The following is a 21277-nucleotide window of genomic DNA, read 5'->3' on the forward strand; positions in this document are numbered from 1 at the left end:
TTTGGGATTTTTTTTGGCTTAATTGAAGATTTTTTTTACTTAATTGAAGATTTTTTTTTTTTTTTTTTGGCTTATTTGAAGATTTTTTTTTACTTAATTGAAGATTTTTTTTTTTTTTTTTTTGGCTTAATTCAATTCAAGACTGTGGAATTTTTGCACTTGGCAAAAACATCCCAGGGGCCGAACTGGACCCTTTGGCGGGCCGCATTTGGCCCCCGGGTCGCATGTTTGACACCCCTGCTCTAGAATATGTCTATTTTACTCCCACACATACCTATAAATTGTTGAAGTTTAAATGATACACAAACAACATCAGTAAAGTAACCTAAATAAGAAATGATATATGTCTTTTTATATTTAATCTGCAAAGTAATTCCGACTACACCCGCTGCAACCTGCTTGGCCTTGTCATCACTGTTTTGTCCATAAACCAGAAAAGTAAAATTTGTCCCCCGATTGAGCTACACCAGTGTGTTGTCTTTATTGAACAAGACAGGCAAACCATGAGGAATTCCCTGGCAGAAGGATCTAACTTCCTAACTAAGTTACTCAGAGTACCAACTGTCGATTTATCCAAGTGAATAATGTAATGTAGACAGTGTCGCTGCATCTCTGTCAAACCAACCCCAGTCTTATGTCAGTGTAGATCTGGGTCACTACCCCCAAGTGTTTCCTACTGCTGTCATTAAACATTAACTGTATCTAAGTATATTTCTATGTCTCTGCCTCTTCAAACCACTGATGAATTCCACTTGGAGGGGAAATGAGATACAAGTCCGTTCATATATCTCCTCCCTCTGCTGTTCTACAAGGTTTTACAGGGTTTTTTGCTCTTTTTGAGTGTTTAAGCAGATTCTGACCAGGGTAGACAATGGACAAGGGATTTAGGCTGGTGTTAGGGACAGTGTAGTATGTATCCAACTGCAAACACAGGGCATCAACTCGCCAGATTCTCAGGCTGACCCATAGAGGACTTTTAAAGACAGTGTGACTTGATTTAATTTTAGTGAGGAGCACCAAAAAGCCAAAATCTGAGTGATCGGCTAATACCAAGCACCTCACCACCCAAAAACACATCTGAAATTAACTTTCTAAAATTATTCTCAATTTGATTGGTTACCAGATATATTCTAAATTGCGAGTAAACAAAGTAATAAACATCTAAATACAGAAGAAAATAATCACTGAACATCATACTAGCACTTATTCACCAAATAAAGTCTTTTGCGCCGTTAATTTCAGTCAATGCCAACTCACAACCTAAGTACTTAAAAGTTATACCATATTTCCCAAAATAGTATCTGAGCCTTTATTTCTCTCGGCTGCTGGAGGTACCAGGCCAGTAGTTGTATTAGATTCAGTCCTTTACTTGTAATTTCCTCTGTTTAAAGTAGAAATGGTCGCATTTAGTACAAAACCTCCTTTTGATTGCTCACATTTGCAGTGTTTAAAGTACTGCAATGTGAACACGAAACTTCCTCAAGCATTACATTGTAAAAGCCATCTGGCATTTCAATGGATAGATGGTATTTATTGTATAACTGTTGTCTTCCTGACATGCTTGTGACAGTTGGACTGAAAAAGTAAGACGCACACACCTGCAGTGACTGAATTTGCACGGTAACACTTCAGATCAGTGATGCGGAACTACGAAGTGTTGAAAACAGCTCGGTTGTGTTATTGAATGTATCATGCTGCATTCCAGGCAACCTGTAAACCCTATTTTTCCAACCTTCTATCAGTGTAAATGCACTGGAATGGCAGTCAAACCCCAGACTTTCCAAACGTGAACTCGTACTAGATCGATGTACTCCCAGTTACAAGGTCTGACGTCACATACCCTGTGAAACAACAATGGCGACCCACATGGATATAGTGTTTAGGCAAATTGTTTATTAAAACAAGGTATTTCTCTAACGTTACTTAGCCGCAAATGTTCCGCACAATCAGTAGCTACTCTAGCCTTAGCTAGTTTTCAGTCCATTGAGTGCAAGAATAAATCAATATCAAATACTTATCCAAATAACGTATCTTAAAAGGTATAACAGTTTCTCTTATGTGTCTTATGTGTCATTTTTCCTCTCGTTTCCCTCAAACAAAGAGCAAACACCTCTGGGATAGAAATGACTGTAAATGAGCATAATCCCTGTACGGTCCGCCATGCTGGTTTGTTTACGTCTAGCTACCACAATGCCTTGCCCTCAGGCAGTTTGGCATGACTTGTCTGGAGCGCTAAAAAGTCATGAGTCATGGCTTGAAGTCGTGACTTACGGGCTCAAAAACCTGTCTGGAACACAGAATTAAACTAAACCTGAAGAAGTGAACATTGTCCTTAACTGGCAGCTCATTACATGGTACCAGATATTTAGACATATATATATATATATATATATATATATATATATATATATATATATATATATATATATATATGTTTTGTTTTTTTACTTGCCATGTATTTGATTCGTGTCATCCTCAACACCAGCTATTACAGAGACTCAGCTTTTCATTTACTCCTTGTTTGTATCTGAAGAAATATATTTGTAATTTTGACATTCAGTAATAAGATGCTATTATACTATATTGTTTTTCATGTTTGCAGTCAAACTGCAGAAGCTGGTCAATATGTAGACTAAAATGAGTGTCTCATAACACTTTGACAAACCATTGAATCCTCTGTTTCTGTCTGATTTGCACCACTTTATCAAGATAATAAATATGCAGTGAAACATCTAATCAGAGCAGAGTGTCTTATAATAAACAGCAGCACTATTTCTTCTTTGATCCATGTTGGACTAAGTATGGTATGAAAAGACAGAATGGAATTAGTAGTGAAATGTTAGAACTGTAAAATCTCATATTCTGATAATAGTTCTTGATCAGTTTAGATGTTTTTTTTTCTTAAATTAGAAAAAGAAAACTGATAGATGATAAAGAATGGACAGAAGTTGAGATCTTACCGAGGTTACATATTGTATATCGCGGCACAATTTTGTCTCCCGGGGGAAATCAGCAAGATCCAGGAAGTTGTCCACGACCACCTGGCCAATTAAATCATGGCGTGAGAACCTGTCAAAGTCATAGACGCTGAAGTGCAGCTTGCGGCTCGACAGCTCAGCGTACGCCACAGGAAACAGAAACACCTCATCGAACACTGGGTTGAGTGTCTTGCGGTGCACCTTGGTCTGGTGCTTAGTTTTGCGGTCAGGCAGCAGGTAGATCTTCACGTAAGGATCAGAGGTCCCTGAGAAGTCCTTTGCAGGAAGGTCCTGGGCCTTGTGGATCTTCACGATCAGCTGCTCCAGGTCAAAGTCAAACTTCAGGATGAAGTGGAGACGCCCGCAGCTGTCGGTCCGACGCCCGTCTTCTGCATCCACTGAGCGCTGCTTGTAAAGTTCTGGTTTGATTCGGCCCAAACCAGACAGAGACTCCTGGCGCTGGAACTGAGCAGGGTTGAAGTCTGGATTGGACAGGTTCATCTGACGCCGGATGGAGTTGTGACTGTAATAAAAGATACCAGTATCAGTCAAGTTGTACACTATTCTGGATCTGGTTGTTGTTAATGTAACTAAAACAACAGGTCTGAGCCTCATCTATTACAATATTTGAAAAATTTTAAAACTCAAAACAGTGGCTCCTAAAAAAACAGAGATGCACTCACTTTTATTTGATATACATTTCAACACCCATACACTTTCTCTGTAAAACTGCATGCAAGTATAGAAGTGAATGTCTAGGCTAATGCCCCTGTGATTATCCTATGTCTGTTTGTTGTTTTGTTTTGATGATGTCTGTGTTATCATGTGTATTTTTTGAATTTTTAATTTACAGCGAACAAGTGATGTATCAATGTTGGCTGTTTTATGTCTTGTTCTGTCACCTGCCTAGGGACTGCAGATGAAAACTAGTTATTTTTACTAATCTGGCATATTTACATGGATGTATTTTTTATACAACAATTTTCATAAATATGCATGGTCCCTATTAAAAAAAAATTAAATTAAATTAAAAAAACCAAAAAAAAAACAAACAAACAAAAACAAACAAACAAAAATATATCTATACACAGGGTGGGGAAGCAAAATTTACAATGAACATTTAGTTGTTTTTTCTCAGCAGGCACTACGTCAATTGTTTTGAAACCAAACATATATTGATGTCATAATCATACCTAACACTATTATCCATACCTTTTCAGAAACTTTTGCCCATATGAGTAATCAGGAAAGCAAACGTCAAAGAGTGTGTGATTTGCTGAATGCACTCGTCACACCAAAGGAGATTTCAAAAAGAGTTGGAGTGTCCATAAAGACTGTTTATAATGGAAAGAAGAGAATGACTATGAGCAAAACTATTACCAGAAAGTCTGGAAGATACTATTAAAGAAGAATGGGAGAAGTTGTCACCTGAATATTTGAGGAACACTTGCGCAAGTTTCAGGAAGTGTGTGAAGGCAGTTATTGAGAAAGAAGGAGGACACATAGAATAAAAACATTTTCTATTATGTAAATTTTGTGGCAAATAAATTCTCATGACTTTCAATAAACTAATTGGTCATACACTGTCTTTCAATCCCTGCCTCAAAATATTGTAAATTTTGCTTCCCCACCCTGTATGTATATATGAATATGACTTATTGGTGTTAAAGTACAGTTCAGAAGAAAGAAATTCAAGTTGGCATTGCCATTAAATCATATACCCGCTTTTTTCAAACTTAACCAAAAACTGCAGAAATTGTGGTCCAGTTTGCCCAACAGAACACAATGGGAAAAAAAAGTGAGGTTTGTGGTCCTGTTCAACCAATCTGTTTTTTTTTTTTTTTTTTTAGTTCAGCCCATAACTGTTCTATTGGAATTAGGTTTGATTTGTTAGTGGTGGTCACTCCAGAACTCTGTTGGCCTTAATCCATGGTGTTACCGATCTGAAGCAAATGTTTGGATCACATGTTTTGGATCACTGCCCGGCCCAAAACTTCTTGTTGCTTTTAAAGTTAAGTTTCAGAGGAAGTCTGTCCTTCTTTATGATGTCATTAGTTATGTAAGGTGAAAGGTTTTGGTAGAGATGGAGATGTTTTGGGTTTACCTCCAACATTTCCCTATAGGCTACAACTAATTTGTTCACTGTTATACATGAATGCCTTGGTGCCCATCACACTAAGGCTGCATTCAGACTGCAGGTAAGTGTGGTCCAAATCCTTTTTTTTTTCCCACATGTGACCTGTATCCGATCTGTTAAAGACAGTTTGAACAGCACAAATCCAACCCAGGCTACTTTCATATGTGGTCCTAAATCTGATATGTATCTGATATTTGGCAATGCGACTTCAGTCTGAATGGCCAGGTCATATTTATCCGACCTTTATGTCATTGAATTGCAACAAATGTCACAATTCTGCATCCCAGAGGATGATCGGTGGGAAAAACATATTTACTTCTATAAACACAGTGCGTGCCTGCGTGGTCACATATTACGTCAGGACCTCTTTTGCGCATGCGGGTCACTTCATGGTCGTATTCGGTTCATACTCAAAACTAATAGAAGTTGCATTTAATGTGTAATATGAACAAGCACACAAAAAATCAGATTTCACCAAAAAATCTGAATTATTCATTAAGACCTGCTGTCTGAACATATCCTAATACATGTATCTGTCAGAGTCAGTCCATGTCTCCTTCCACAAGGATTCAATGACTGAGTTTCTGTGGTATTTGTGTTAAATATTGTGTACTACTAATGGAAAAGATAGACTTGTGGAAGTCAGTAGTTTGTCAGGTCTAGGGACATTTCTCTAGACTTTTCTGTGATACTGGGAAAAGGACACTGGGTCACACAGAGGCCTAAAAGCATAGCTATACAGGGTGGGGAAGCAAAATTTACAATATTTTGAGGCAGGGATTGAAAGACAGTGTATGACCAATTAGTTTATTGAAAGTCATGAGAATTTATTTACCACAAGAAAATTGACATAATAGAAAATGTTTTTATTCTATGTGTCCTCCTTCTTTCTCAGTAACTGCCTTCACACGCTTCCTGAAACTTGCGTAAGTGTTCCTCAAATATTCGGGCGACAACTTCTCCCATTCTTCTTTAATAGTATCTTTAAGAAAGTCGACATTGCTGTGTGATGTTCTATTGGTAGCATGTTCTAAAATGCCCCAAATAGCAGAATCCAGAGGGTTTAGATCTGGGCTAGAAGGCGGCCATAAACATGATTCCCAAAAATTGCTAAAGTTGGATTTGTTGCTGTTGTCAACAAGTGTTTTGGTGTTCTTGTGTAAGATTTTAACTTCAAATCATATTTTACTGCATTTCTAACGCTCTTGTTGTCTACCTCAAGTTCAATTGCCATTTTTCTCATGGATTTGGTTGGATCCTTCAGGATTTTGGATTTGAGAGCTTTAATAAAAGCTTTGGTACGTTTTTTGTTGCTTCCTCCACTTCCAGACTTTCTCGTAATAGTTTTGCTCATAGTCATTCTCTTCTTTCCATTATAAACAGTCTTTATGGACACTCCAACTATTTTTGAAATCTCCTTTGGTGTGACGAGTGCATTCAGCAAATCACACACTCTTTGATGTTTGCTTTCCTGATTACTCATATGGGCAAAAGTTTCTGAAAAGGTATGGATAATAGTGTTAGGTATGATTATGACATCAATATATGTTTGGTTTCAAAACAATTGACGTAGTGCCTGCTGAGAAAAAACAACTAAATGTTCATTGTAAATTTTGCTTCCCCACCCTGTAGGTTGACTCCAATAATGATAAATAGCTATCCTCCAGGTTCTAAAGACAGGTCATCAATTGCCAGAAACTGTTTAAAGACGGTGAACTTTTGACCCTCTGCTGGAGCTGAAATGGAAAATTCTCTCCTCTATTATTCAGACATTTCACATCATCCAAATACAATAGTTGAACTAAATGACCTGAAAGAGGAAATACGTATTGAAATGGAATGTGAAAATGCAGATAACTGAATTTGAATGCATTTTGCCAAGGTCTATGTACATTTCAGACCTCAGCAGTATCTGTATGAAAACAGACCTCTGCGACTCTCCATCTGAGTTTAACCTGTAAACACCAGCGTTTGGACAGTAGCTTTGTACTAACCGTACAGACGAGGTAGGCTCAGTGATCTGCCTCTGGACTCTGTCTCTGGCTAAAGTGTGGGCCTGGTGGTTTTTCTCCACCTTGGCCTGGGTCTCCAGTGGGATGTCAGGCGATGTGTGGCTTATCTTTAGGCCTGACTCTGGGACCGCCGTGGCCGTCGGGGGCCCCGTGGGGTCCTTCATGCACCCATCTTCGCTGTACTCCCTCTCTTCGCCGTCCACCTGTATGACACACATTAGAGCTGTCAGTTTTAGTGATAACCACAGACAGATGATAAGTGGAAAGACTTAAGGTCAAGATAGTAGCATTGTATGTCTGATCCAGAAGTTTCAGTTGGCCTTTTTTATTAAACTTTATTACAGTTGTGCTCATAAGTTTACATACTCTGACAGAATGTGCATGGGAAAGTCTTGGATGTTCCAACATGACAATGACCCAAAACACACGGCCAAGTCCACCTGTCGTTGGCTACAGCAGAAAAAAGTGAAACTGAAGGAGGGGCCATCTCAGTCTCCTGACCTCAGTATCATTGAGCCACTTTAGGAAGGTCTAAAACACAGGTGTCAAACATGCGGCCCAGGGGCCAAAACTGGCCCGCCAAAGGTTCCAGTCTGGCCCGCAAGATGAATTTACAAAGTGCAAAATGCAAAAATTACCCTGAAGATATTAACAGTCAAGGGCATCAAACTTGAAAATAACAGCATAATAACCTAGAAATAATTACTCCAAATTTTCTTCTTGGTTTAATTAAAAAAAAAAAAAAAAAAAAAAAAAAAACATATGGCATCATGCCTGTAAATAATGGCAACACCATTTTTTTCTCTTGGATTAATTGCAAAGAACAGTAAATTCTGATAACCTTTAACAAGAAAATGTCAATAACCTGAACAAATATGAACAACCTGGAATGTCCAAAGAAAAATAAGTGCAATTTTAACATTATTCTGCCTGTTTTGTGTCTTGGTAGTTCTGATCTGTAATGCACATGTAGAAATCCTAAGTTGAGGCAGAATATTGATAAAATTGAACTTATTTTTCTTCTGAAATTTCAGTTTTTTTCAGGGTTTTCACATCTTTTTGTTTTGGATAGAAATAGTTTCATCATTTTATGTTATTTTTTGCACTAAAAAATGTGGAGTTGTCATTATTTATAGGTTATTATGCTATTATTTTATTGGTCTAACCCACTGCAGATCAAATTGGGCTGAATATGGCCCCTGAAAGAAAATGAGTTTGACACCCCTGGTCTAAAACATGCAGTTCATGCAAGAAAACTCAAAATCTTAAAGGAACGGAAGGTGTTTTGCCAAGAAGAATGGGTAGCTTTACCATCTGAGAAAATAGAGCCTCATCCACAACTACCACAAGACATCAAGCTGTCATTGATGTTAACCCTTTGATGCATGAATTATGAAAGCCTTAATCAAGATTTTTTTCCGGAGTGTTTTTATTCCTCTTTAGGCATGAAAAAAAAAAACAATGCAAATGATTTTTTTAAGAACCTATTTTTTATGGAATTACAAAAATGTTCACTCTGCTGGACATCATGCCTTTAATTTTAGAAGCAAAGAACCATGTATTTACTGATATACTATGTGAAAACTATGAAATAACATTTTTAACACTGCTAATCTGATGTTTTCTCACATTTTAACATACTTGCATGGAGATAATATGCAAAAAAAAAAAAAAAAAAACCAAGCAACTTTTGTTTAAAAAAACCAACAAAACAAAACTGTTTATTTCAGTCTACCAACAGTTAGCATTTTTTTTTTTACACTCAAACCTGTTACTGCAGATCAGGTTTATCTAGAACAGCAAACTTACAGCAGTGATATGAATTGCAGCATATGGGATGATGCACAAAACAACAAATCCATAAATATATTAAAAAAACACCTTTGATCAGCTGTCCACTATAGTGATCACTATGCATGAAAGGGTTAAAGGGGCCAATACAGAGGAATAAGAACTAGGGGATGTCAACTTTGAATCAGGGTCATTTGGATAGTTTTTGTTGTCAGTGTGATTTAATAAGAGCAAACACATTTGTTTGATAATAAATGAATTCACCCAACCACTAGCCACGAGTGAAAGAAAAGGTTTTATATTATCAGTTATATTCTCTGAAAAATGGCCAAAGAATCACAAATTGTGCTAGAGTATGTGAACTTATGAGCACAACTGTAAACACATATTGATTCAAGGTTCACACAGATATAAGCAAAGTTAATAACTATATTACAGGGCTCGTGACTGCGACTGAATTACGGTCGCATGCGCCTGAGAATTTCGGTAGTGCGACTGTTTTTGAGATTACGATCGCACGGTGCGCCAATAAAAAAATGAGCGAAAATTAATACGTGCGCCTAGAATAATGGCTGCAGAAGTAACTCGTCAGCTGAAAATAAACAAGCTCCACGCCCCGCTGACTGAAGCGGAAAATTGAGTCCCCGCCCCCTCGCGTGCGCAGGCGGCATAAACAAAGGGATCGAATAACTCCACCGACGTTTGAAACAATCTCCCGCCAAACCGGTTAGTAGCGCTGGCGTTGTTCCAAGTATTTTCCCATGACGTAATGTATCCTGCAAGTCAGATGATCATGTTGCGCGAATCAACTTGCTAAACGATCAGCTGACCGTAACCAGCGAATCGAGGGGCTAATGAATAAACAACAAGCGGTATCCAGACGTGTACATGATTCGTCAAAAGTTTCTGCGAGCCTGTGGGCGTTGTTTGTGTAAACAGGGAAGATGAAGCGCTCTATTTCGGATTATTTTTTGATGGCTTCTGTTTCAAAAGATTCGTCTTTCTTCTCCAAGAACCAACTAAAGTACATACCACACATTGACAAATGTTTTGCATCTGTGTCAGTGTAAGCTTTTTCTTTCATACTCTATTCAAATACTTTATTCTAGGTTGTTAACATTGCTTAAATACATATAGGAATATTACTTGGTATGGCCAAGAGTTTTGCTTGTTCTCCAAATTTTTTATATAATAGTGGTGCGCCTAGATTTTAGCCTGTGCTCCTAACTTTTTAGGGTTAGGAGCACAGTGCTCCTAGGTCAAAAAGTTAATTTTGAGCCCTGATATTATGTTTCTGACAATGTAAGCATAACAGCATTGGAGAAAAATTAACAAGTCATAGTTACACCTTCATCCCGCAATCTGAAAGTTTCTTGGGGGGTAAATCATGTAAATTTCAAATGTGACGATATATTTTACCCTAGAAGGACTACTTGAATTGTCTTGAAACCATAAGTGTTAATATTCAATGAAGATGCATAAAAATTTGAAAGATATTGTAGAGCTTTAGAAATGTCCCATGAATTTCATAGAAGTTTTCACATGAATACTTTCAAGAAAACTGATGATATGAACTGGGAGAGCCAGGTGAGTCGGTGTAGTTTGGGTTGAGACAGAGATAAGGATGTACATAGTACATTTTGTTAGTATGTTGATTGGATCTGGGGAGAGAAAACAAACCTGTATGTCTTTAAAAACATACATATTCAAATATGTTGCGTCATGATTAAATTGATACTAAACACTGAATAGAAACTTTATGATCCAATTGTGATGAAATGCATTGATGCTGGTGATAACATACATAAAAATCATGAAATATGTAGTTAAAACAAAAAAAAAAAAGTGATTTAACCCTGTAAAATCTGAAGCAGTAAATCATTGACAAAAAAATTCCAGCTCTTTGAAACTGGAGCCTTTATTGGTCCTTCTGCACAACCCCTTTTTTTTTTTTTTCACTTATCAATTTCCATGTATAAATTTCAATTTTGTATCAAATTTGATAAATCAGGTCTCAATGCCCAAATATTTTTACTTTTGAAAAAACAAAAACATAATATGACACAAACATGTCTAACAAATTGGTAATTACTTTTCAAAACTGGCAAAGATCTGCCTCCTTCCTCATTAATTTAATCTTGTAGTGTCACTGGAAAGGCCTCTCGTGAATGAATCCCTCCCCCCTGGTGGACTATCCGTGTATTGCATGTATCTAATTGTATACATCAGGTTTTTCAAGAAAAAATAATCACACTGATCATGTAGGGGGCTTCAAAACTCATGTATCAAATATGATACATTTGGCGTTATAGGGTTAATAGGTGAAACTGACTTCCCACCCAGAAGATGATGTAGAGTTGTACCTTAATCATGAAATTTTTATGAAAAATGTATGTATTTATGTTGGTGACTGTACTAGAGAAGTGTTCATTCCATCTGTCCTTCAGTTAGTTTCTGACAAACCGTTAATTTTCCAGTGAGTCACACTGAAGCCTTTTTATCACTGTATTCTGAACCACCCAACTCATACCAGGCTAATGTGTTTATCAGGTTAAACCCCTGCCCCGATCAATCCAAAATAACCACAATGACTCAACAACACAGACTGCAGAAGTGCTGCACTTTTTGTCAGGTTTAAGAGATATCAGGGATTTGGAGAGGACTGTATAACGTCAAGAAAAAGCTGTGAAAATATTCTAAATATAGCTTAGAAATATATGAATATTGATGTTTAGGCACGCTTTTCTCAGGTGGTAAAACCGGCACGAACATTGACACTAACCCTCTCAGAGTGTCATATGGTTCTGTATAAAGGTGTTGGGATTCTCTGTGATATGGAGGAACCTGAACTATTAATGTGTCACATCACTTGGACATTCTGACACTGACCTCACTATCAGGTTATTTCTGATGGTGTAGTAATTTTCAGAGTCATGCAGTGGGTGGATGAAGATTCAGAACAGGGGTAAAGTTAAGGTTTTACATACTCTGCAAGAACAGCGAAATTTGTTCTCAACAGAGAAAGAGTGGCATTCATCTTTTCTTGCAGCTTATTCTTAACATCATCTGGGCAGAACTTTTTTCTCATGTGGTGTCTGACAACTATTGTGATTGGTCGGTAATTTGAAGTGGACATTGTTTAAACAGCTTAAAGGTTAACTGGCTTTATTATCTCTGTAGAGAATTTCGGTCACTGCATTTTATTCATAATACCTAGCATTAGCAATAGCATATATTAGAAGCAGTGAGTTGCCATTGAAGTTGCTCAGGGACCCACTCCAGATCTTCATTGGTGCCGTCTTAAAAAGTCTGAAACAAAGCTCCATTTAATACCTTAAAAAGTCTTTAAAATGTATTAAATTTGATATGGTAGGTCTTAAGTTATGTCGCCATGAACTGGTTCACTGTATTGTGTTTAAATGTTTCTAGGAAATGTCCAAGCTGCAAAGAAAGTAATGTTAGTTGAGTCAGTTCCTTCCGTTCCAACTCATTAATTTATATTAAAATTAGGAACCAATTATCGCTAACTTTTCTGCCCTCAGTGAAAAACCTTCAGCCCAACACATGTGCAGCCATTAGTCGTGTGTGTGTCGCCCGAGAAAGCTGACTGTCTAATTAATGCCGCTTTTCCACTACATGGAACCAGCTCGACTCGGCTTGGCTCAACTCAGTATTCCTGGAGACCGTTTCCATTACAGGATACTACAGACTTTACAGTACCTGGACATCATAGCGATGCGGTGCATTATTTCTGTGTCGTCTGTTCAGAGAGTTGCTGAAAACTCGCTCGTTGCGTGTTGTCTCGTCTGAATTTTTACGTCAGCCACCAAAGACCGAATCTCCTCGACCGACCATAGTGTAGTTTTGGGCTGTTATCATGTGGATTAATGTACCGCTATATTTACTGTTAACTTCCACATCTGTTTTTTGTAAAACGGTGGGTCACAGAGAAAACTGTCTGACCAGTCAGTGGTCTGCAGTGTTATACGTCACAGTTTAGTATCGCTTGGAACCTCGGCAGAGCTGATACCAAAAAACTAGTACTGGGTACCAGATTCCAGGTCCTATTTCCTAATGGAAACGCAAAAAGGCTGAGCCGAGTGGAGTTGAGCCGATACCACGCAGTGGAAATGCGGCATAAGGTAACCGTGGGAATGTGCAAATTTAATAATGCCTGGTTGGAGAAATTCTCGACCTGGTTGACACGAGCTGAGGGGAACGTGTTTGAATCTCGCTGCACCTTTTGCAAGAAATCAATTCAACTTGTAACGATGGGGATCAATAGTAAATAAATACATTTTCCTAAATTCTTGATGTCACAAATTTTAGCCAGTGTTTGTTCTAAGTAGTCTTAAAAAGGTCGTAAAAAGTCTTAAATTTAATTTGTCAAAACCTGTAGGAACCCTGGAACTACTATCTCATTGTGTTTTTTTAATAAAATGACAGGAAAGAATGTAATTCATGAGGTAAAGCTGAAAATAGGAGATCCCTACGAGGAGTTCTGCACTTGAGTTTCTTCTAAAGTGTGAAATGTCGTGGCCACAACTAACTTTGTTCTTGTCACCTTCAGAAAATGAACACATTTCTCTGTTGTTACGCAGCACAGGCCTTTAGACTTTAAGGATTCCTCAGAATCTGTGTACTTGGGTGTTAGCTGGTCTTCATCTTTACCTCCGTGAGGACGGGCTGTTGGTCTCCTCCCAGGAAGTGCGCCCCCTTGAGGACATCTGGGAGGAAGCGGCCGCTCAGCGGCACCCAGCACAGCTTCCATGACACGAAGAGGGAGACGCTGAAAAGCGCCAGACCACAGGTGGTCACCAGCAGGGACAGCAGACTCACCGATACATCTAGAAACAGGAGGGAGAGGTGGATTCGGTGAACAGTGAACACAGCTTTGCCAGCGAAAAACGCTGGCACAGACAAACCTGGCTCCCCTGAGAGGACAGACTGTGTTTATTCAGAATGCTCAATGAGCAGGAAAAAGTAATACATGTCCTCATTGTAGACACTAGTTAAAAAGAAAAGTTAATTACTCCAGAGAATTATCCCAACACGTCAACATTTCATAACCACCATGCATTACCTTAATGATGAGGTGCTGAAACACAATATAGAGGCAATAAGATTCCAAACAGATCAAATGATATTCAGTGGAGACTCAGTTCATTTGGATGATCACAGTTTGGCAGAAGCCCCTATTTGCATTATCATTATTACTGTTTGTTTGTTCAGTGAAGTCCAATCCAGTTTTCCTTTTTTTTCCCCCCAAGCTCCATGAGCATAAAAGCATCACAATAATATATCTGGATATGCAAGTCTTCCACAGCTGAGACTAAATACAGTTCCTATAGGCCTCCATATACTGGCAAATATAGAATTCTAGTATAGTTTTTAGATACAGAAAGCAGCTGTTGTCTGCGAATGAGGACACTGGCCACAGCCTGCTTAAACTGGTAGTAGCTGAGTCAGTAAAGAATAAATGTCGGTCCAGGTAAATGGGTCGTGAGTTCAAATGTTCCACTGTACCTGCTGAATGTGTAAAAATACTGGATGAATTGTAATGCGTCAGTGTAAAGAACAGCAGAAATTAGTCTTTACAGTCAGTTATAATCAACTTCACTAAGATTTGGACAAGTTCACATTTTGTTTCACGACATTTAAAAACAAAATGTTTGTGAATTTTGAACCTTTTACACAGAAGAAAGGTGGTTGCTACTAAATCACTTAATGAGGCAGTTGAGGGACATTGAATGTTGTGGAATCAAACCTGAAATCATCTTCTAGTCTCTAGTTCACCTTTACAGCTTTGTTGTGTCACACTCTTGCAACTTATTGCATTCCGTTAGAAGAGTAAAGGTTTCTCAGGGTTTCTCAACCTTTTTTGAACCGAGCCCCACTAATGGCATCATGAGCCTATTGGCGCCCCCCCCATACCTGAACAAAAATTTGTGGGATGGGGAGGGGTGCATAATTCTACAAGTAATGCGATGTAATGCGACCTGTATGTGGAGGATGTGGTGGGTTATATAGCTCTGTAGATAAAGCTGTATGAAAATGAGCTCTCCTCACTGTATCATTGACTACCTGCCCCCCCCCCCCCAAAAAAAAAACAAATTTGCGATAGATGAGTTGGGGGGAGGTTGATACGCCAGATGATATGCCCAGATCGGATTGAGGTTCGTGAGTAAGGGGGGAGTATGTGCCCAGTGACTTGTAATGTTGTGATGTACAACAGTTGTCGCTAACACACCCGCACAACGATGAGATGTCACTCGCAACCCCCCCAATGTGCTAGCGCCCCCCGGGAGAGTGTCCATGCCCACCCACCCCCGGTTGAGAACCACTGCTGTAGTAGACGTAAGAGTGTAAAATGAAAGTACATTGTGGACAGTGGTGATGTCAAAGTCAAGGGAATATAGCGCAGTTCATACAGTCTAAATACTGTTTATTTCTGCAAAGTGCATTTACACTTCAATCATTTGTGAAGATTATCGTGCTGAATAAAACATGTAAATGTTAAATCGTCTGCCATAAAGTTAATTTTCTTCAATTATTAAAAAAAAACCCAGGAAAATCTCATTGCGTGTTAGTCAAGGGAATTGCTATGATGCTAACTTCTCCATTAGCCTCCAGAAAGACCTCATCTCTGGAGCGCTCTACTGGTATTACAACTACAGCCAAACTCAGGAAGGAAAAATACTGTTGCAGGTCATCGGTGTTAATTCTCATTTGTCCTGGTTCATCTTTAGATTGTTTAAAAAAACAAACCAAACAAAAAAAAAACCTAAACAGTTCAGTTGAACTTTGAAACAACCTAAGGATTTTTACAGGGCGATGCAAAAAATGTATTTAATTTTTTATTATATATTTGTTTTTCTCAGCATTCAGAAATTTTTATTGAGAATTTATATCTGAAAGTCACCACTAACAAAATCTAAATTATCATTGGTGGTAAATTGGACTGTATGTATCAAATATGTACAGTTTTCTATTGCGCTTATTCCATTTGCACAGTAACTGAAAATTTTGCAATTTCTCAAGTTTAAAATCTGAAAAGTTTCATTTTTCAACATTTTTTTTTGTCAAAAGCCCTGGGAGAGTTGTTGACCACTGCAAGCACTTTATATTATTCCATCATTTTAGTGAAATAATACAAAGGAAGGTCTAAACACTGTGGATGCAGGACCAGGGTGATGATACTGCTCAGCTGTTACGCACAACCGGATCTACTGGGATCTCCCACTCATCCTCCACAAACAAATACTATCAGCTCTGTCTGAAAGGTGCGATAAACAGATGTATGAAAGGAAAACTATGGACCATGATCATTTGTGTACAGTGTGTTGTAATGTACTGAGGATGTTTCTTGTATCAGTAGATTCAGTTGTAAGACTTATCAGCTAGCATGCATTTCTCTAACATCATAATCTGGATTAATTAACCTCTTAACATCCACGAGGTTATTGAGAACACCAGTGTTAGGGTCGTATTGGAGTCATTTTGTCCGATGGACTATTGGTATCAGGTGTTGTCCATCTGGAAACAGTTTTTCAAGAATCATCTTCTCTGAAACCATCACTCTGAATGACTGGGTATTTGTTGTGGAACATCTTTAGGGTATGGCCTACCAAGTTTGTTCAAAGAATTGGGAAATTTTGATTTTTGAATTTTTTTTATTGAATGTTTGAAATGTGAAAAATCCCCATTGGTTTATAATGGGAAAAAATTCAAAATGCTGTAAGTTGAAAACAGTTGAAGATATTGATGTAATTACTATTATTATATATAGATAGGAAGTCACTTCTGGGCTTTCATTTGGTGCCATGACCTTTGACCTTGTGTTACCTTAAAAGGTCAAACCCAAGGTCATCTATGTCCAGACTTTTAGAAACTTCTTTTCCAAAACCATCTGCCAGAATCTATTGAAATTCATAGCAGAGGTTCCTTGGGGCAAGGTTTGCCAAGTTTGTACAAAGATTCGGGAAAAAATGATTTTTGAATTTATTATGAATTTTTGAAATGTTAAAAAATCCTCACTGGTTTATAATGGGGGAAATGTCAGAGTGCTATAACTTCAAAACAGTTGAAGATATTGATATAAGTACTATTGGCAATAGATAAGAAGTCACATATGGGCTTTCATTTGGTGCCATGACCTTTGACCTTGAGCGACCTTGGAAGGTCACTCAAATGTCAGTTAATGTCTTCAAATATCAATATCAATGGATTACAGGATTCTTGGTCCTATTTTTAAACCGTTTTAGTCTCGTTAGTGTTTTAACCACACGTTGAACACAGATGAAGTCTAACATACAGTCCTGTGCAAATGTTCTCAGCTAACATTAGGTCTGTTAGTTTAATAAAGTTTTAATGACCACAATGCATTTCTCAATCTCTGTATTAAGATCCAATCTGGATATATGTGAAGTATGTACAGCAGTAAAAACAAACGTTTCAGGGTAAAAACAGCTTCTATAAACCGAAGTGGTCATATTTAGTATGGTTTCCCTTCTCTCTTAACATGTCTTTAACCCTTTTGTTCAGACTGACATTTATCACATTAATTTTCTAGTGTTTTATACCAGGTTTCATCCAGCACCTCAGATGTTTCTAATTGACTGTGCTGCTTCTTGTCATGGGATCAGAGGTCACATTAAATAGTGACTTTAACCTTTAGAACCCATTTAGTTCATGTCATAGTGTGTCTTTTAAGGCTGTGCTCATATTTCCTGTATTTTCTTGTTATATCTGAAGAAAAGAGACTAAGGAATGAATATATACGCTCATTTTAACCCTGTAAAAACAACTAAGCTAAAGGTGAACTCACACTTTTGCACAGTACTGCAGATATTGTCCTTAGCCTAAATGTAACACCAGCTTAGGGTTGCATGAAAATGGTGCGTGGTAACATATTAAACTTGTGTAGTGAGGCTCGGAAAATAACCCCCGGTGCTTGATTACTCTAATTAGTCTCATATTGGACATTTTTGCAACAACAGAAGAAGAAAATACATACAAAAAATACAGACTTGATGCACAAAGGCCATGGATGATAACACATCCATCCATTCATATGTATTCTTTTGATGAGGGCTTGTTCTTGCGTCGTTACCGTGGATTTCATGACTACAGTAAAGGAATGATGTGCAGACATCTGACACTGGTGGACAAAAGCGTTCTCATCCATTAGGAGAGGTTTTCTTCCTCTCGCTGCTCGGTAATAGCAGGGTGTAAAGTCGGACAGATGGCGCTTACCTCTTCTTTGTGAGGCAGCGTTTTGAAAAGTCAACTAAAAGCATCTCTGCGAGTGTCTGCTGAGGTAAGACACTTAAAGAGGGCAAGAGTCTGAGAGACTACCATGTCCTCTGTGACTTCAGCCTTCCCTTTTGTTTGCCTTTACTCCAAGAAGAGAAAGGATGGTTGGAATTCTTTTGTTGCCACCAGACTCTGTCCTTGATGCTTACGAACTCATTTCAGGGGCCACATTAAACCAATTTTGATCTGAGGTGTGCCGGACCATTGAAATAATAACAAAATAATATATAACGGCTAAAATTTACTTAGGGGGTCAAATGAGTGGCCATTTTGTCAAAAAAAAAAGTTGTAAAAATGCATAGAACTGTGTTGAAATAATGCTAATCCATTTGTGCACAGACTACTGATATTATTTGACAGTGGAAGCTCTATTTTCAGAAATATTGGATTTTGAATAGCACATGTATGTGAAAACTTTTGTGGTGGACGGAAGTGACATTACCCATGATGCTCTGGTCAGTACCAGTACTTTATTAGGAATAAACTTATAGACTTACTATTGCTAATTCTCCTCTTATTCACAAATGTTAGTATTGTGGATCTAGGGCGGTCGTGGCTCAGTTGGTAGAGCGGGTCGTCCAATAACTGAAGGGTTAGCGGTTCGAATCCCGCTCTGTCCTAGTCAGTCCATTGTGTCCTTGGGCGAGACACTTCACCCTCCTTGCCTCCAGTGCCACCCACACTGGTGTATGAATGTTTGGTGGAGGTCAGAGGGGCCGTAGGCGCAAAATGGCAGCCACGCTTCTGTCAGTCTGCCCCAGGGCAGCTGTGGCTACAGATGTAGTTTACCACCACCAGAGGGAGAATGTGAGAGCGAATGAATAATGGGTCAATAATGTAAAGCGCTTTGGGTGTCTAGAAAGGCGCTATATAAATCCAATCCATTATTATTATTATTATTATTATTATTATTATTATTATTATCTAAAACAATAACAGCTGACACAAAAACACTAAATGTGTCAGTGGACGGATGTGACATGGTTGTTCCAGATTCCATCATACTGATGCTCGGCAGCCATGTCACCGTTTCCACAAATGATCCCTGTGCAAAAACTAGGATCAGAATTATTTATTGTATAGTTTATCATCATACTAAAGAGGAAATAACAATATAGAATTGTTATTTCTTTATAAAAATGCTTATTATTAGAAAACTGTTGATTTGAAAAGTGACATGTGACATTCTTAATGTATGTATTGGCGTAACAGAAGCAGGATGGATCAGCACCATACTCCAGATTGAACCTGTAAAAATAAAACATGTGGTATGTAGGATAGACTCTTGAAAGAAACATCAGGGAATCTAAAAGAACAGAATATTTGTTTTTCAGGTAAATTCAGTTAAAATATAACTTGGCCATTTGTGACATGAAAATATAGCATTAATTGTGATGAAATGTGACATTTTTGAGCTGAAAACATAGTTCATATGACCATCAACATGTTGCAACTGAACTGAAATCTTGTAAATTTGCATAACTTGCATTTACCAACACACAGTTCCTTTGGGGATTCACTTAGATTGATTTCTTATGCACAAAGACATAAATAAGAGCTCTAAGCAAATTTTAGCCAATATAATGTCAGCTTCCAAACTTTCCTCTATGTTTTAGAGCGAAAAAAGTAAAATTATGCGATGTTTACATCTACCAACAATCCTTTAAAACAATTTGAATAACATGAACAAACTGAAATTTCTTAAGAAAAATAAGTGCAATTTTAGCAGCATTATGTTTCAGTTTATCATTTATAAATTACAACTTATAGATCACAGTGGATCTACAAATACACAAAACATTTAATAACAGGCAGAATATGGGAAAACTTGCACTTCAGACATTTGAAAACGTTCATATTTGTTCAGGTTACTCACGTTATTGTAAAATTATTATTATTTTTTTTTTTATTGATTTATTTTGAATATGGAAGCTTCCTGATTGCTACTAATTGACTTCTTTGCACACCATAATATAGAAATGAAAATTCAAGGAAGCAAAAAATAATAATACACACAAATGGTTATTAGTTAGTTTTAGTGTAAATACAGTAAAATGACATGAAAATATTTACATTTACAAAGAGAAAAATTTGGAATTGTGAGTATTTATAGGTTATTATGATAGTATCTTACTGATCTGACCCACATGAGATTAAATTGGTCTGTATGTGGAATCTAAACTAAAATGATTAATATATTAAGTGTAATTTTTGCATTTCACAAATTCATCCACTGGGTTGCATGTTTGAAACCCCTGCTCTACACACTCATTCATACATTGGTCACATGGTCACATCACAAAAATACCAAGTTTTGTTCCTAATGACATTTTTGGCGAGCGTTCTGCCTTTAGATGGAAGTATCTCCACTCAGAAGATCTGACCTGGATGATGGAGAGAGGGTTTGCATTTGTGTCAGAGTTTCTAGTTAAATATGTATAAGAGCTAATTTATGGACACCATTAGAGTGCAGACTTCTTTTTATGTCTTCACCATTAGAAACAGAGGCTTTAGCAGGCCTAAAGCAACCCCAAAACTCAACCCTAAAAGCTGTTCTCTCACAGATTAACCCTTGAACCCCAGAGTCATGATTCCAGGTAAAGGTGCTGCTGTCAGTATGTGCTTATGTTCCTTTTCTTCAGTGGTTTTGTTTTACTGTGTGTTTTAGGCTCAAAACAAGGTGGAATAACAGAATAAGACAAAGACGAACTGAAGTTTGACAGGTTTTTACGAAATAAGGCACTCAGAATGTACATCAGTAAGAGATTTAGGATGTTGAACATGAACTGTGAACTGGAACAGACTGAGTATTTGATTTTGGGCCCAGTAGTTTTTGTTTTGGGGCTATTTTTTTTTTTTTTTTTTATAAATCAGTCCAATTGCTTTTTGACACCTGGTTGAACTCCAAAAAGCAGTTATGCAGTCAAAACTCGGTAAAAACAAAGTTTAAAACAACAAAAAAAAAATAGGACCAATGGCCCTGTAGCTAACCCGCCAAATTAAAAGCTTTGGGAAATGTATCCAGATGCCATTTATTATCACCC

At 37.7% G+C, this 21277-nt stretch overlaps 1 protein-coding gene across 1 annotated transcript in view; it reads right to left on the bottom strand.

Moving 5' to 3' along the window:
- Positions 1–21277, bottom strand: part of syt9b (synaptotagmin IXb) — a 156443-nt gene that overhangs the window by 71948 nt on the left and 63218 nt on the right. Inside the window, exons 2-4 of the mRNA XM_030135981.1 lie at positions 13590–13765; positions 7110–7330; positions 2961–3501 (exon numbers count right to left, since the gene is read on the bottom strand). Of these exons, the coding sequence (XP_029991841.1) occupies positions 2961–3501; positions 7110–7330; positions 13590–13765 (938 nt within the window). The remainder of the gene's footprint in view (positions 1–2960; positions 3502–7109; positions 7331–13589; positions 13766–21277) is intronic.

The sequence above is a fragment of the Sphaeramia orbicularis genome, chromosome 6, assembly GCF_902148855.1.
Source record: "Sphaeramia orbicularis chromosome 6, fSphaOr1.1, whole genome shotgun sequence".
Taxonomy (NCBI): Eukaryota; Metazoa; Chordata; class Actinopteri; order Kurtiformes; family Apogonidae; genus Sphaeramia; species Sphaeramia orbicularis.